A 17,088-nucleotide genomic window follows, 5' to 3' on the forward strand; every position below is an offset into this window, starting at 1 on the left:
GTATGTTTACATGTCCAACAATTCAACATGTACATAAGTCTTGCTTTCATGGATTACTTCGAGCGTTCATATTTCCTTACCTTATATAGTTGTGTACTTGTGAAGTCATGGATGTCGTGACTCATGTGTGCTAACATATGTAAGTATATACTTATGGTTTGTTCACATTTACTGAATTGAGCTGAACTAAACTGATTGAAACTGAACTGATTGAAACTGAACTGAACTGAGCTAAAATGGATATTTTATGAGAGTGAGAAATTATGAGCTGAAGTGAATTGAACTAAAATGAACTGATTGGAGCTGAACTGAACTGAAATTAAATAAATGTGTAAAGGCCCTTAGTAACACGTATTCAATCCAAGTAATTCGAGGTTGTATAATTGAAATTGCAATACTATTGGCAAAGAGAATGGAGTACGGAGTAATACTTCAGCTAACTAGCCATATTATTACATTTGGGATCTGTTGATCTTTTTTAGCTTCTAATTAAAGCTAACTCACAAACAATTTTACTTTTCATGAATGGTTCAATGATCAACCTTTGTTTATCTAAAAAAGGGTGCTAAATCGTCGGGTCAATTTACAAATTGCCTTTTTTCCTTTCTATAAAAATGTTTGAGAAGCTTCAAGAAGATTAAACCCCTGGCCCTAGCCTTCCCCACAAGTGGACCCCACGGTCTCCACCACCCTCACTCTCCAAATTAATCACATTGGTAGATGGTGCATGATATAGAAGCTTCAAGATCACAAATACTTACTCCTTGGTCCTCATTATACCTCGGATAGGTCTTGTATACAACAGACTTAACCAGTTACATCATCTCTGAACACGTCAAAAACAAAATTATATTATATGATGTTGTTCACACAAATTATTTTATTGTACACGGAGTATTATACACTACACTACTCGACTACCTTATTGTATACATATACAAGTTTTTGCCACTTGTTTTCTTATAAATTAATCACGTTATTTGATATTGTTAAGGCAACTGAACTTATTGTAGATTTTTTACTCAACTACTCGGACACTCGTGTTATTATTATTATTATTTGTTTTTTTGAAAGACTATTCAGACACTCGTTGTATACAAGTTTTTGCCGATTTTAGTTTTAAATTCTTAAATTATTCCAAGAATTATGTTTCCTGAATTCACACTCTAGTCTCTGGCATGTAGTCAGTGTTTGTTTAAGAGGGGGAAGGATGGTCGTTAAGTCAATTAATAAATCAGAATGGGAAAATACAAAATTTAATCTCAACTTGTTTTCTGCTACTACTCTCGTATATCTGTCTCATTTTCTTGACTATGTCCCTGCTTTTTAGTTCATGATATAGTCACATTGGAATTAATAGTTGAATAATTAATTAATGCCCATAAAATAGTTGAAGAAAAGTAATAATATTACAAAAGTGATTAGACAAGTTCATTGCATTATCCTTATAAACAATGAAATTAGCAGTTTTTTGTCTTCAATTTACCTTTTTTTTCTTGTTAATTGACTTAATTAATTCATGCATCATATATTCATATTGAATTAGAGCAATAGTACATTAATTATCATTATTGAACCAAATTTCATAATGTTGACATATCACATATTTATTCAAATGTTGTATAGATAAACTACAACGACAAAATTTAAGTTTTACGCATAAAAGTACCTTTTGCAATTTATTTAATTTCTCTACTATAAAAAATTTTGTTTCATTATTAAATTAGTGAAAAGAAGATGCTTGTATGTTCATGTAGCATCATGCATGGTATTATACATTTATACTCCTTTATTTTTTTGACAAAAATACCATTTAATTAAAGTAGAAGGAAAATAGTACATGCTACGTACATATCTTCTTTAACTATTATAAATCTTCGTTATGGTATTGTGCAGTTTATGTAGATTGAGGAATTTGAGTTCCAATATGGTGAGAGAGATTGTTATGCTCATATCCATAGATTATAGTTACAACGTTTTCCTAAAATGGAAATGTCATAATAGTTGAAATGCACTATAAAAGAAAGGTTTTTATGGTGAAAATTGTATTACTACCTTTATTTAAAGCTCATAACTCACTTTAATTGTATTGTACTTCCTTCGTCCCTTAATACAATGTTTCTTTCTCTTTATTATGTGAGGAATAAATGCTCAAAACAGGCATTGTATTAAGGGACGGAGGGAATATTATGTAATGTCTACGATTCTTGATAGAGTGTGTTGCAATTATAGGAAAACAGAGGAAGTATTCTAAATAAAAGGTAGCAACTCCAATCTGCAAGAGAATATTTATTACTTTGGGGTACCACGGAAAGTGCACTAGTTAGTAGTTTAGTGTCACTAATTAGTCTTTTCTAATTGGATCTGTGGACCAACTTTCCCACTAATTTAAATGATTAATATCAGGACCACCAAAAAAATGATAAATAATTACACACTTAGCTTGTGAGTTGTGACACTTCCATTATATTGATCATAGAGGCATTGTTCATATGAAGTATGTTCGTTTATTGTTGCCACTAACAAAAGCAATTTTGTTTCTATCATTATTATGAAGCTTATAAAATTGTGCGACTAAGTAGTAAATTAATAAGTTGTAAATTTGTAATAGGTTTGCTTCTTTCCTATTATGTGCGTGAGGACTTAGTGATGGTCCATTTAGGGAAGTTTTTTTTTTAGTTTAACAAGAGTGTGGATACGGGCTTAACAAATCTAACAATCACTCTCACCATACCGTAACTCAAATTCCTTAAATTTGTACTAAATTAATACTTGTAAGTTGTAGTAAATTGATATTATGTCAAGAGATATTATAATTATGTTGGTCTTTTCCTTAAATTTTGGGATTTTTTTTTTAGAGTTTAATATCATTTTTTAATAGTTATGAATTAATGTGCTTTGTTGAAATGGTGATAATTTAAATTACTGTATGCAGTATGTCATAGCTAAAAATAATATGGTGAACATGTTCTATTAAAAAATTGGGAAAAAAATTAGCATAATAATCTTTTAAAATCAGAAATTTTTAAAAATAAGCCAAAAAAAAAAAAAAAAAAAAGTTGTTCTAAACCTGTTGGATTGACGCAACCCGAAACTTTCGGTTAGGGTTAACAATGTGACCCGACGGACTCAATTGACAGATTTGATGACTAATAAAAGTAAATATGACTTATCACATAATTATCAATATGAAGAATAAAAATAAATAAGTATTACTACAACATAACTAGCTAGCTCGTTGTTTCAAATATACTTTAGTCTTTTAACACTTTTTAACTTAATAACTTATTGGCTAGAAGATTGCACCACAATAAATGGTTTTAAGAGAGATGGGTTTTTATGCCAATAGCTCCATTATTTGATTATCTAATAAATCTTTATTCTTTAATCTTTACACTTGGTTCAATCACTTTTAAGATATAGTAGTTCTTAGGGCCGATGTCAATAATTATTTAAAAAGCCTATTTAAAGCATGATCGCCATTATTGCAACCAACATTGCAAACGGCATAGATTCATAACATTTCAAAAACAATAAAATTAAAACACCTTAAAATCCATTTTGTACGACTATATATTTGATTTTTTTTTTATTTTTTTTGACAAGGACTATATATTTGATTAAAAACATATAGTATGTATAAATTTAGTTAAAGTAGCTAGCTTTATCAAAAATAATCTTAGCATCACTTTATAAAAAAAATAAATTTATTGACTTGTAAGTAGTTTGTATGCGCCTTACCGGTCTTTTTAGAGTTTTATAAATAGTCGATTACTTGCTAGTAATAATAAGCAATAGTGCTTAATTTTTTAGGATGGGAACGAGCCTATAAATAAAAGTAATTAAAAGACAACTAGTCCATAACTTATTTAGACCCATACAATTTTTAAGAATGGCATCAGTCTTAACATGAGATTTATACTCTAAATAACCTCTTATTTGATCATAATATCCTAAGATTATTAACTTAGGGGCAATACTACTAGGTAATACTACGTACCTACTATCACTACCAGTATCTTTTTACCAATTGGATGAATCGTGGACCAACTTCCCCACTAAATGATTAAAATGAGGACCACCAAGAAATTGGTAACTATTAGTCCAGGCTACTTCAATTCCTTTAATTTGATGATAAAGCCATTATTCTTAAGTTTATTGCTGCACTAAGATAAGCAATCATGTTTTATCACTATGCACCTTAATAGTAAACTATAGGCTTATAGGCAAATAGCATATAGTAGGTGGTGCTTCTTCCCTTGATCCCTTGTAGTCCCGTAGCGAAAATGACACCATCTTTTATTTCATTTAACTTGTGTGACGACAAACAATCAAAATGAACACTAAAGAAGCACATTTTGGAAATAAATGAAGAAGTAACATGTTACATACCACTCGTACTATTAGTGACTTGGTTATGAAAAGAAAAAAAAAAGACTCGATTTCATCCTTAAAATTAGGTTACTAGGCCGATTCTCAATTTATTAGAAATTGGCTTGGTTCGGCACCATAATAATTTGGCATAATTTGTTCAGAGTTAGCAACACATTGATTGAATTAGATTGGATTAACTTAAAGTTGAAGCAAAATGAATTGTATATTTCATCCTCAACGATCATCACAAAGTAAGCATAAGCATGCACCCGAGTGTGACCACTCCAATCCCATCATCACTAATATATAGTCATACATGATCTTTCTTCTAATTGGGTGAAGAAAAGAATGAAAGCAAAAGTCCCATCTTAAGATTGATGCCCACCATGGTGTGGACCTTGTATGTAGCAGTGGTCGTCATACTCTAGAAGACTAGGATCCAATTAGAAGGTATGGTTCTTTTTCTAGCATGTACTCACAAAGTCACAAGTTATAGCTACCTATATGATAGGTCGGATCTCGGATGTGTGCTGTGCCAACGAGCCTCGTGATTTAGTAGACCGTGACAAAATTGGGCTTAGGTCTAAGGATATTTTGTGTTGTGTCAATCTTTAATACGTAGTAAATAAGTTTCAAACACAACCCGTCATTTTACACATCGTGTTGTTCTAGTAAGCCTCTTAATAATTTTAGAAATTTTATTAATTAGTTAAAATGTGCAAATCGACAATCAAGCCGACCCCTTAGGCTCATGCCACAATTTAAAATTGATCTGCACGCTTGACTTATGTAGTATGGGTTGTATGTTCTCTTCAGCTAATTTTCAGTTCATTTCAGCTCTAATCATTTCAGTTCAGTTCCTAATTTCCTTATCTCGTAAAATATTCAGTTTAATTAATCAGAATAGACCCTATGTCTCATCAGTGTATCTCTTATGCAATTTTAAGCTCATTATGGACTTATTTATGTTGGGTCTTACCAATTTTGTACTAGCCTGGCCATGCCTAACTCTAGATAGGCTGAACTTATATCATAAATTTGTCCAAGTGCATAGTATATACATCTAATCAAAATATTGATCTTTCTTATTTATTTTCTCATTTCCATTTTGTATAAATGGGTAGTTAGTTATTTATGTAGGATGAACAATTACACACTATATATTTGTCCCTATATTTCAGATGAACTTTTTTTTGTGTGCATTGTTTAACTGAAATTTGAGATAATCAAAATATATAATCGATCAATCGAAATTGTTACTTTGTATCTATCACATTTTCACTTGGTCTACTAAAGTACTACTCTACTACTGTAGTACTGTATGACTTAAGTTAACTCATCTTTGGGCCCCCATCTTTGGGCTTCTATATGAATTCCACCTCAAAAATAGAAGCTAATTTTAGAACTCTCAAAAATTAGCAAGAGAAAATTTTTGGTAGGTCACAAGACTTCAAAGGATGAGCATGCAACTAGAGAGTACACTACAGTTTACATGAGTAAACCAGCTGTAGTGCTAGTAATTCACCAGTTTCAGATGTTTATAATGTGAATGGGGGACCTGTTAGATCAGGTGCAGATTGTCCTGGTAAAATTTATGAAAGAAACAACATGATTTTAGGACACCAATAATTTTGGCTTCTCATAAACATTATTACAGTGGATTTTTGCCAAACAGACCTATCTTACCTTTCTTGCAACTGTTGTATCGAACATATTTCAAGGAAACGTCTAGTAGCATAATTGTACGCGTTCTAGGTCATAGAGTATGCATTACAAGAAAAACGGGCAATTTTAAGTTAATGTGACACTATCTTACTAAAGACTTGCTCATACGTACCATAAGTATATCACACGGATGGCCTAGATACGAATCAATAAGATCTATCATGGATTAAATTCTAATTCCAATTCTAAAATATTGGAGTAATCAACAGTAAATTAAAAAAAAAGGGGGGATGATACACACATACACACATAAAAATTGGGTTGGTAAATAGACTAATAATATTTGTACCCCGTAGTATTTTCACTTGGTTTTCTACAAGTTGACAAAATCAAAAACTAGTATCACCAATTAATCAACAAATCAAACTACATCAATGCGGTGGATATGGCTGTTGTTGTTGTTGTTGCTGCAGCCGCTGCTGATGCTGCTCTCGTTGTTGCAACTGCTGCTGATGTTGTTGCTGCTGCTGCAGCTGCAGCTGATGTTGTTGCTGCTGCTGCAGCTGCAGCTGATGTTGCTGGTGCTGCAGCAACTGCTGATGATGTTGTTGCTGCAGCTGCTGCTGCCGATGAAGCTGCTGTTGCGGGTGCTGGTGTAATTCGTGTTGGTGTTCGTGTTCATAATCGTGGTCATCATGGTCATGGTGACACTCTTCATCTGAATGATCTGAAAAATCACTCATATCATCCTCATCCTCAACACCTTCATCCACTTCCTTTCCACGCTTCTCTTCTTGATCCCTTACTACTCTTATCTCATCCTCCGAACGCCCAACAGCCCCCTGTTGAGTAGGAAGCGGTCGCAACAGCACCTCCGAATGCTGCTGCTGCTGCTTCTGCTGTTTCTGTTGCTGCTGCTGTTGCGGCCGCAACATCACCTCCGGATGCTGCTGCTGCTGCTGTTGCGGCCGCAACAACACCTCCGGATGTTGCTGCTGCTGCATCCGCTCCACTTGCTGCGGCTGCAACCCTTGTAGCTGCAGCGAAACATTCTCATTATGACCACGACTACGACCACGACCGTAATCATGATCACCACTGCCAGCAGCGCCGTGAACAGCAGCAGGAATACTCTCCATAGCAATGTGTGTGTTCATATGCATATGCGGCTGCGGCCGATGCGAAGGAGGAGCAACATGACCATCAAGACAAGCAGAACACTTAGCCTCTAACCAAGCCTCAACATCGAAACGCGGGCCATACCCCATTACAGACCTCCCACCACACAATCTCCCAACCAACCCAGCTAAAATACCCAACACTGCAATCACCGCTAACACTCCTATTACGGGCCCCACATGCCCGCTTGGGGCCCGGTAATGGCCCGCCGACTGTTGGTTTATCACCGTCACAGGCGGCCCTTGTTGATTTGTTAAATACCCTGGTGGGGCCGTGCTTGCTTCCATCTTCGCCGCCAACTTTTCAATCGATAATGATCAATTAACCATTAATAGCAGTGATTTACACTACCAAATTAATAAACCCATTAACAATTTTATGGGATAAGTTTGGTTTTTTCAGCTTATCTTGTTTTTCTTCCATTTTTTTCTTTTGGGGTTTTTGTTTAAAATTGATTATTGGAAATTAAATTGAAGTTGTTTGTAATAATTTGGTGGGAATATGATTGAAGAAGAAAAGGGGGGTTAGAGAAGAGTAAATGGAAACTGGAGAAGAAAGTAGGAAGTTGCAGAATACAGTTTTACAAATGGGAAAGGAAGAGTGAGTGACTCGTAAAGTGGCTAATTCGACTTCAAAAGGAAAGGGAAGGAAGATGGGGTAAGCAAAGGAAATACTACCCTTTTTCATACCTTAGGTTTTTACAGATGGGATTTTCTTTTTTTGGACTGGGCCTTTATCATTATTATTGTAAAATAAGTCTTGTCGTGTCGAGCTCAGGTCATGTGTGGGGCCGTGGGGGGTTAACTTAGTTGTTAGAGTTTCCATCTCAGTTTAAAGGGATCTTAAAATCGATTTTTATCATCTGCTCTTGTGACAAGGTTAAGTAAGATTGTTTATTATAAATAAGTCGGGGCAAGTCGCATTTGTATGCAAACACTAATTTGACCCACTTGTTTAATGGAGTCAATATGTTTATCCATTATAGTAACAAAGAGTTGAAAATTTCCACCACTATCAATGTGGATCGGGCCCTCTAAGAGCTTGATTTGAATAATAATGTAACAACAAATCAATACTGAGTACGAAATAAGAGAGTAAGTTGTACAAGTATAACAAAATAGGGTCACTATATTGCAAAAGTATCACCTGACCTTCAATTTCTACAAGTAAAACCTGTTGGACTAGTGGGGACTCCATACTAGTAATGCCAATTTCAAGTATCATCCTCTGTCAACTATTAAATGTTCTTTGCCAACCTTACTAATCTTAACTGTTATATACTCTCATTTTTCGAGTATCCGATGTTGCTTCTTCCTCTTTGGAGGGTGTGAGTGCCTCTAAACTTAAGCACGCACATATATAGTCTAGACACGTTATACTCGATATATTTAGTGTAGATATGTCATTATAATAACAGATCTAGGGCTTGTTCACATTTACTTAATTTCAGTTCAGTTGAGCTCCAATCAGTTCAGTTCAGTTCAGTTCAGTCCAGCTCTTAATTTCCCTCTCACATAAAATATTCATTTCAGCTCAATTCAGTTCAGTTCAGTTCCAATCAGTTCAGTTCAGTTCAGCTCCAATCAGTTCAGTTCAATTCAGTTCAACTCAGTTCAGTAAATATGAACAGGCCCCTAGTACATTGTATGGTTTTCCTCACGAGAAAAAACATCTATTTAAGACATGCAATGTCACTGAATAATAATTTAAGTATGCGACGAGCTTTTCAAATAACACCTTTAGCTAGTTTAACTTTTAATCGATTGGAAGGAACATGAACATACTCAACCTCAATAGAAAACAACCTAAAAATTCATGTAAGTCCTTAAAGTTTTTTACCATTCCAGGGTTATAAAGAAAGAAAGAGCCCAAAACATGAATTATTGCCAACCGCACTATGTTTGAACCAAGAGAGGTGCATAGGTCCCAAACACTATCTAAGCATAACTAAATTATTTCTACCCATAAGTTGCTTTATTATAAGTCAAAAAAGTTGCAACTTTATGTGCTGAAATCGAGCTCACCTCAACCTTTTCTTCCTTTTTATTTTTTTAGGGTTTCTTTAATTAGTCAAGTTTCTTTTATTTGATCTATAATTAATGGGAGTCGTATTTAATTTGGCTACATTACATATTATAACAAGTAAATTTAATTAGGATAAACTATAGAAGAGAAAGGCCCATGTTTTAGAGAAGGTTAATCATATGGATTCTTTAACAAATGATATTATACTTAAACCGGTCTAACAATAATAAGAGAAATCTAAACCAAACCTGACCGATAGACAGATTAGTCTAAAAAACACATATTTGGGGGTTTTTATAATTTTATGATTACAGATTATTTAGCATTTTTTCCCCTTGCAGTTTACTTTAATATGAGTAGACTTGATAGAATTGACCCTTATTTAATTAACCTACCCAAATATCCGGTCAAGACCCAAATTTTGTCCGAAATTATTGTTTCTCCTTGATTCATAGCTAACCTATTCCGACCTATTAATTTTTTCAATTAAGCATATTGTTGATAAATCAGTAAATAACTAGGCTTGACCTGACCCATAATAAATTCAAACAAGCCTTACCCGAAAATGGCCCGACCCAAACCTACCCAAATGATCTGACTGCAACCTCTAATCATGACTCGAAATCGATCATTAACCAAACCCTAACCTCACCCGCTCACATTAGACATTCACTCCAATCTTCTACGCCATAGGCAAGGAATGAAAATGGAGGTCCAAGAAAAAAAACACCATAGACAAGAATCTGACAAAATGCAGGCTGAGAAAAAAGAGGAAAATAAAACAAGTAAATTAAGCATGGAAAAGCCAAGCATGAGTAAGACAAGGGTTAGAGAAATCGAGATGTCTTTGTTTATGTTTAGTACACACTAGCAAGTCGTTGGTCTCAAGTAGCTTTGCTTTTTACGCACTCCTTTTTAGCCCAATTAGCCTATGTTTTGCCGGCTTTTTTTTTTTTAGCTCGAATATTTAGCTAATTCTTGCCATTTCTTAGGGGGGAAAATATACCTTTTTCAGACATTTGGTGAATGATTGTTCAATCAACCCAAGAAAAAAAAATAAATGAATTTACTTTAAGGAGGATGTCTTTGTTTTATGATTATTACTTAAAATACTAATATTAGTTACTTTAATCGCAAAGTCATACATAGAACGGTTTCATAGAGAATTTTTCGTGAAAGGCAAATATTAGATGATTTCAGCCACCAAATAAGTCTCTTGGGTGTAGGAAGAAGCATCTCGATGCCTAATACTACTGAGTTTCAAAATATTTATTAGAGGCAAAATTAAGTCTTTATAATACAGTAATACACGATATCCCTTTTTGGGGCTTTTATTTAGATTTTCGAGATTGATGTCAAAAATTCAAGTGATGATAGAGAATGTTTTTTTTAAGATTATCAAAATTTATTTGAATTCATATACTAGTTGGTCACATAAAGGCCTAAAATGATCTTGAATCAATAAAGCACATACATACTTCATAGCAAACTAGTTAAAAGGCAAACTAGATTTAAAGTTCCAACCTCTCAAGTGGCATTCTAGAGTCTCTAACTTATGAGAAACACACCAACCTTTAACAAATATACTTGGTTATGTTTAGCCTTTTGTTATGAATTACAATAAGTACCATATAAAATGTTACGCTTACTATTATGTGTATTAGTACATCAAAATATGATTACCTACACATACCATTTCATTAAAAGCTACAATCGATCCCGCGATCCACATATTTTAATTCACCCAACATATTTTAATTCACCCAGCATATTTCAATCCACCACACGATTACATATAACATATCAATTGCTAAATCACTTATGTTATGCTCAAGTCATTTACTCATTTGGTGTGTGATGATACATTACATTATTCAAATTAAAACTCCAATTGGCAATACATAACCTGACTTAGCTAATATACAAACTTAGCACTGACTTCATGGAGGAAATTTTATTAGATGCTCAAAGGTCATATATATGTCAGAAGTTTTTGTCAACCAAATAGCCAATATTTTGTCTTAGTTTGGGCAATCGCCATCAAATAAGACAAGGTCAAAAGGACCACCTGCGCATTTGTCCAACAAACCAAGCACCGACGTACTCTTTTTGCATTGCTCCTTAGCTTGAATAATTAGCATGCAATTAAAGATGAGAACACCATGAATATGATAGTATGATTGATTGTGATGTGAATATATTTTTTGACTTCGACATTAAATATATGTGGTTTTTGTATGATATTTAATTTGATCGACTTGGACATTAAATGGTATAATAAATTGAACATTTTAAGCAAGATCTGGACACTTCATTGACATGGATACTCTATGGTATGTATATCCCTCTATAGTTCATATTAATCATTTTCGCCTTGTAATTGAACCGTTTATTTTAAACACGTGTATCAAAAATTGTGTTAAAAAAAATTAAAAAAATTGGCCCATGCAGGGGTCGAACCTGCGACCTTGGCGTTATTAGCACCACGCTCTAACCAACTGAGCTAATGGGCCACGTTGTATAATAGTTGAATCATTTAAATATTAACCTCTTTTTTTTTTAGTACACATCCTAATAAATACGTTCCAAATGACATTATAATTAAGATTACAAATTTTGATTCCATAATTAAATATCAACATACAATGTACGAGTATCTAAAGAAAAAATATGTAAATGCAAATAATTTGTACATAATTTTCTAAAGGACAAAAATGATAAATGAGCAAATTAAAAAGGATTCAAATAATTTTGCCTCTTTGATGGCTTGAGTGTTTGACATGAGTTACATGACATATTATTGCTGAGTTTCATGCATATTAAGATTTTAAGATTTTGGCCTTTGTAAAATGCTTTAATTTTAGTCTAAATTTAACGAAATTTAATGTTTTTTTTTTTTTTCTTACGCTCTTTCTCAATAAGGTTGACTCGTGCCCTTATTTATATGGTTCTTTTTATGCAACAGAATCTGTCAGTAATAATGATGACGAAATTAAAAATCATCTGTTAGTATTCGACCTATAACATTATCCTTTGATTCTAGATTTTCTTAGGCTATCGACCTATAAGATTTTCTCAAGCTATTTACATTAGCTGCGTGTTTGATGCTAGATGTCAGTTAGGCTATCGATCTTGGTGTTATGGCTTAAAGCAACTCAAAGTACAAATGTACTAATGGCTTTCTACAGCCACTCTATAATTCGTCTTAATATTCGACAAAACACTTCACACCTCTTTTACCATTAATCAAGCATGGTATAGATCAAGCAACAACACCAAAGAATTAGAGCAAATAGAAAGAACGTGAAATCTTATTATCAAGTAATATCAGCCCTAGAAGTTCTTCAAGAACCCTGTCTTACAAAATGTGTTACATATTTTAACTTTGTTTTCATTTTTTTTGTTCTTTTTGTTTCTTTTTTGATGAATATATAGTAATCAATCTCAACATACTCGACTAATAAATGGACTTCGCAAACAAAAGAATGAACCAACAACCAAATTACATATCATTATTGTTGTCTATGTTTCACCCCACAGGTGAGCTTGGAGTCGAGGATGTTCTAATTGGTTTCCCTCGTCCCATAGTGAAGCCTCTAGTGCCATCAGGCATTCGCGGTCCCTTGTTGATGAGCTTTGTTGTTAATGTATCACATTGCGAGACACCAATTGAATGTGTAGGAGAAGAAAGCAAGCCACGATCATTTAGACTTTGATGAGCAGCTCGTCCTTTGGTTTTAGCACGCCCTCGTGGTGATGCCAATTTTTTTGTGACACCAGAACTTTCTTCACCCTGCAATCAGAGTATGTAACTAATCATCTGTAATGTAAAAATTACTCGAAATTTTATCTAAGACAGTATTTACCGTGTCTTGTTAGGTTCTGTTCTCCTCGGCTTATTTAAATAACTTTTAGTTCAATAAATTAAGTTCAGTTCAGTATAACTAAACTGAAAACAGAACATTATTATAGTACTGCAGTTGTTTAATTGTCGCGTATTTATGATGTTCTTATCATTATCTATAACTAGTAAAGGAATGTTACATTATTACTTACAAGACTGTTTTCTTTAACCAATTCTGAACCATTTGGTTGGGAGATTTCTTTAGGCGATTCACCATGTGTCGATTCATCATCATCAGTAAGCAAATCAAAGTCCGACTTTCTGGTCTTCAGGATAGATTTTGGCTGCAATTTCAAGTTCAGAAATTGTATAGTAAGATATACTTGTACATACCATGATGTATCTATACATTTGTAAGATTTTTGAAAGTAAATAATAGTGTGCTGAAGCTATTGATCAGCATACATACCGTGCGTCGTTGCATGACCCTAACTCGAAGTCCTTTTCTCCAATCTCTCTCGTCATTCAACTTCTCAGCCTAGAGATGTGCATCAAATAATTAGTATATGAGGCAGAATGAAATAGGATGTTACATACACTATACAAAGTAAGGGAGTATAAACATATACCGCCTTTTCTGCAAATTCGGCATTCTCATACTCTACAAGTGCATGAAGCTGTCATTACAACCACAACAGTCATATACTTAGCCATATCCTTATATATCAATAATCTCTTGAATTAAGCATGTAGCAAAAATTATCTCTACCTTGTTACTAATGATAATAGCTTCGTTTTTGGACCGAGAAGGATTAGCTTCCGGGGGGTGGCATAGCCTGATGGCCTTCACACTGCTTATGCAAAAATCAAAGAACCATCATGTGTGTACTAGTACTAAACATTGACAGTAAAAATGTAGCAAGATTAACACATAGTTTGGTACTGACCTGCCAACTACACTAAATATTTTCTCAAGGTTATGGTATGAATGATCATCAGGCAAATTCTCAACCATTACAGTACGACACTGCAAAAACAAACCCCGAATCATAAGCTTCATCTATCATAGGGTCTACATTATTCAATATGTAACTAGAAAGTTTATCGCGTACTTTGCTAATCAAGATTCTGTAAAACAGAATAGCTAAAGTGGAAACATAGACAAATCCTTACAAACATGGAAAATATGTCGAATTAATCGTTCAAATTCGATACATTTATAGACAATCATATCTCTACAGGAGGAAATATACAATCAGTACCTGAAGCTCATCTCTGTAAGTTTCTGTAAAGGGGCTTCTTCTTTTGACCTTCTTGTTTTCCTTAGTTACAACCTTAGAAAATATTCCATATTAATAAACACCCAACCCAAAAATCATCAGTACATAAGCAAAAAAATCAAAGAATTACTTAAAAAAATAATCTCTTACAGTAGATTTTCTCAAGCTATTTACATTAGAACAGAACATGCATATGCTAAGTAGGAGTGAGTAATGAGAGATTAAGACTAACAAGTTTCGTAGATGAGCGAAGTGCTTGGACGAGCATATGGTGGTCGGTAACAAGGGCTTTAATCTTCTTCATAGATGCAATGACAGGAATAGGAACTACAATATGTAATACATGAATTACTTTAAGAATTGGCCTTTTCTTAGGAAACCAAAAAAAAAAAAAAAACAGGACTAATTTTGTAATGTTGGTGCTTACCATAACCTTCAGGATCTTTGCTTACATGTTTTGCCATTGTATCATTTGCCATCAAACTCAGATCACTGAATAGGTATTCTACCTGCCACATTCAAATAAAAACACGAATTGGAGTACTAAACCTGTAAGTTTTAAATATCATGCACTATGTTCATCAATATTTCGCTGTTTAAAAACTTATGCATAACCTTAAACAATACTATTGCCAAATGCAACATTTATGAAGAATTAAAATCATTAAAACCAGGTCTCCTCTTGAAATGTACATACATAGCGTATGAAAATGTTATACTTTGTATGATCAAATTGTTATATGTTTGCCCTAACAATGAATAAAAATAACAAGATTGTACGAAGAACAAAAACATAACACTCATCATATAAATTGAACCAATGTAGACGATCAAACATAAATTAAAACATCATGTAAACACTCAAAGGACTAATTAAAAACGTTACAAAATTAATTCTAACCTGTTTGACGATCTTTTGATGTAGATCATCATTGAGGGAATTCGACCGAGACAAGCTAGATTGAGATTGTGAAGTTGGAGAATTGGAGAAGTTGGACGGGTGTACCGGACTTAAATCGTTACCATTATTGTTGTTATTGTTATTGTTATTATTATTATTATTATTATTTGTGTTACTATTATTGTTACTAGGGGAAGGAGGGGGCGAAGGACTAACATAGTACCAATCCGTAGACGGGGTTCCCATAACATGATCCCCGTCTTGTAAAAATTGCACACACGGGTAAAAATACCCCGTCGATAACATCTGATGATTGCCATAACTACTACTAGTAGTGTATGACCTTGGCACGAATTCCGCCGCTTGTGCATTGAATTTGAACCCCCCGCCTCCTCCTCCTCCACCTCCGCCTCCTCCTCCACCACGTCCGTTATCTTTGTTATTATCACTACTAATACTAACACTTCCTCCGCCACTTTTTATTTCTTTTTCCGGAATCCTCTTCATTTGTTCGTGTGCCATTCTAACTCCTCACAACTTTTTTTTGTGTTATTAAGGGCTTTTTTTCTCTAATTCCTAATGAATGATCAAATAACGCACGTACAAATTCGTGCTCTTAATCTTAACTATTGTTACGAAGGATTAATAGTTCGGGACCATACAATAATTTTTCGATCTAGAGGGATGCCCATGAGTTTAGTAACAGTAATTTCGACATTTCATCCACGTTTCTAGTCCGATTTATAAGCATCTGTCATCTATTAGTTCCCTTACATTCTTTGTGTGTTTTCCTCACACACAAACCCCCGTAACTCTTGCCTAATGAGTATTTTGACCACTCATTTTCATCCTTCTATTTTTTATTTTCAATATTGCTATTTTTTTATCAAAAAATTCCACTAATGAAACCAATTTCGATCACTCCAAATATATAAAGATACAAACGCAAATTCTTGATTAATAACAATTTTACAAGTTTCTACTCGTATTAAACTTTAGCCATTTTTTTGTGTTTCATAACTTATTCTCACCTATTAATGTAGGCAAAGTTTTCAAATTTTGACTATTTATGATAAATTATAAAAAGTAACTTTAGATTCCATCATATTTAATTTTATATAATATGAAATGTTATTAACATTAACTCAAAGCTAGAATTTAAACATATAGACAAATATAGACTTTTTATTCGATCCATACATTGGAGACACAGATGGTGTATTAAATCCAATTGAAAAGAATTATATACACGATAGATGGAAAGGTTGAAAAAATAAATGATTAAGTCGTAGAAAAATTTCATTTTGCAATTTTATGATATTTTATTATGTTAGTTAATTGAAAAACTTAAATACATCACACGGGTCAATTGTCAGGACTTGTTACGCTTTTTTTTTTTTAAGGCTTGAACTTATAATTTCAATTCACAAATTGTGTTCCCGGCCTAGCCCACCATCCACAAATCTTGATTGGTTCACACTTCAAATAGTAGAAATTTGTATACAAGTGGATGGATATAACATGCGTAGGAGTGGAGTCATTTAGCAATGTATTCGAAACTATTGATGAAATTATAGCCATTGAAATCAAATTATGGAGACATATACAAGTAGTTGATTGATGGTGTAAGAATATCTACATTTAAATACATATCCAATCAAACGGATATGTCTATAGAGTTCAATAAATCTAGACCCTCCACAAAAGATCAATGGCTAATATTCATCTTGCATGCATTTCAAAATAAAAAATAATTTAAAACTCTCACTCTCACTCTCACAACTCTACAACTCTATAATTTTCAAACTCTAGAGGATCTC

The 17,088-nt window shown here is 33.5% G+C and overlaps 2 protein-coding genes and 1 non-coding gene across 3 annotated transcripts; all 3 read right to left on the reverse strand.

Annotated features, from left to right (window-relative positions):
• Positions 1-6,343: 6,343 nt before the first annotated feature.
• LOC110704978 (adenylate cyclase, terminal-differentiation specific-like) lies at positions 6,344-8,170 on the reverse strand. The gene has a single exon (XM_021882788.1). The coding sequence runs from the start codon at positions 7,503-7,505 to the stop codon at positions 6,471-6,473; it is 1,035 nt and encodes a 344-aa protein (XP_021738480.1). The 5' UTR covers positions 7,506-8,170; the 3' UTR covers positions 6,344-6,470.
• A 3,512-nt stretch (positions 8,171-11,682) lies between these two features.
• TRNAI-AAU lies at positions 11,683-11,756 on the reverse strand. Its single transcript has one exon. It is a non-coding gene; the product is annotated as a tRNA-Ile (tRNA).
• Positions 11,757-12,538: 782 nt separating this feature from the next.
• Positions 12,539-16,163, reverse strand: LOC110704904 (la-related protein 6C-like). The gene is made up of 10 exons (XM_021882715.1): positions 15,269-16,163; positions 14,795-14,876; positions 14,600-14,694; positions 14,350-14,421; positions 14,035-14,114; positions 13,857-13,938; positions 13,717-13,764; positions 13,557-13,625; positions 13,300-13,431; positions 12,539-13,036 (listed from the first exon to the last, which is right to left on the reverse strand). The coding sequence occupies exons 1-10, from the start codon at positions 15,788-15,790 to the stop codon at positions 12,773-12,775; spliced, it is 1,446 nt and encodes a 481-aa protein (XP_021738407.1). The 5' UTR covers positions 15,791-16,163; the 3' UTR covers positions 12,539-12,772.
• Between the last annotated feature and the right edge of the window lie 925 nt (positions 16,164-17,088).

Source organism: Chenopodium quinoa, unplaced genomic scaffold (assembly GCF_001683475.1).
Source record: "Chenopodium quinoa cultivar QQ74 unplaced genomic scaffold, ASM168347v1, whole genome shotgun sequence".
In the NCBI taxonomy this organism is placed as follows: Eukaryota; Viridiplantae; Streptophyta; class Magnoliopsida; order Caryophyllales; family Amaranthaceae; genus Chenopodium; species Chenopodium quinoa.

What these genes read in the sequence shown, in the direction of transcription:
- LOC110704978 (XM_021882788.1), bottom strand. Translation starts at nt 7,505, where the DNA reads ATGGAAGCAAGCACGGCCCCACCAGGGTATTTAACAAATCAACAAGGG.
- LOC110704904 (XM_021882715.1), bottom strand. Translation starts at nt 15,790, where the DNA reads ATGGCACACGAACAAATGAAGAGGATTCCGGAAAAAGAAATAAAAAGT. An exon ending in CAAAGATCCTGAAGGTTATG is followed by an intron (nt 14,695 to 14,794) that starts GTAAGCACCAAC and finishes TACATATTGTAG; the next exon opens with TTCCTATTCCTGTCATTGCA. An exon ending in CTATTATCATTAGTAACAAG is followed by an intron (nt 13,765 to 13,856) that starts GTAGAGATAATT and finishes TTGTAATGACAG; the next exon opens with CTTCATGCACTTGTAGAGTA.